Consider the following 980-nt stretch of genomic DNA (forward strand, 5'->3'; position numbering starts at 1 on the left):
ACCACAACTTTCCCCCAAGCATTAGACAATATACATCTCATCTCCTCCGGCCCTCAACCAAGACCCACATCGCAGGACTTCCGCTCCCGAATACCTCACCAAAACCCCGTTCAGATTCACCAACCCTCTCCCCGGCTCCAGGTCCTTACGCGGCGCCCCTGGGGGACCACAGCAGCGCCTGGGTCAAGGTCACGGAAGGAGGGCATGAGGATCAGCCTGACGTGGAGGTTCGACTCTCCCCTGCCGCCCAGCACCTCGATCTGGGTCTCTTCTCGCCGCACGTCTACAGGATGGATAAGCTGGTATTGATCCTTGGAAACTTTTTTTCTTTTTTGTGCGTGTGTCTTAATATGTGTTTTTTTATTGTTATTTTGTTCTGATCAAGTATATGTTTTTTTTATTGTTATGTGTTATTGTATTGTACTGCTATTGTTTACTATTGTCTGTATTGTGTGTTTTGTGTATTATTCATTATTGTTATGGTGAACAACGTTCTTGTTGTTAGTTGAATACTTTCGTAGACTAAAGATGTCGCTGAATTTGAAAAGTTTAGGATCATATTATAGGATAAAAAGAGCTGATGAGATATTTTGAGTGTAAACAAATGAAGAAAATATTATTTTCTCATTTCTATTAGATATGCAATAAACATTATGCAAGATAATGAAAAGAAAAAAAATGCATTTGCACTCCTCAATTTAAGATCTTTAAGAAAAAATATGACATAATAAAAAAGGAATTAATTAATTAGGACTTTCTTTTCTTTCAGAAATATAAGAAATATTACATACCCCTCTTTGGTCGGGAAGGATTCACGCTACTGCCTAACCTCCTGAGACCGAAAAGTCGGGGTTCGGTCACGCTTCGGTCAAGAAACCCGACGGACTTGCCGGTCATTGATCCAAATTACTTAAGTCACCCTGACGATCTTGAGACTTTGGTTGCGGGTTAGTGAAACAAATACGGAATTATTCTCAGAG

General features: G+C 40.5%; 1 protein-coding gene across 1 annotated transcript in view; it reads left to right on the forward strand.

Moving 5' to 3' along the window:
* LOC119589522 (glucose dehydrogenase [FAD, quinone]-like) overlaps positions 1-980 on the forward strand; it is a 9711-nt gene that overhangs the window by 6137 nt on the left and 2594 nt on the right. Inside the window, exons 9-10 of the mRNA XM_037938123.1 lie at positions 142-302; positions 770-947. Of these exons, the coding sequence (XP_037794051.1) occupies positions 142-302; positions 770-947 (339 nt within the window). The remainder of the gene's footprint in view (positions 1-141; positions 303-769; positions 948-980) is intronic.

The sequence above is a fragment of the Penaeus monodon genome, chromosome 25, assembly GCF_015228065.2.
Source record: "Penaeus monodon isolate SGIC_2016 chromosome 25, NSTDA_Pmon_1, whole genome shotgun sequence".
Taxonomy (NCBI): domain Eukaryota; kingdom Metazoa; phylum Arthropoda; class Malacostraca; order Decapoda; family Penaeidae; genus Penaeus; species Penaeus monodon.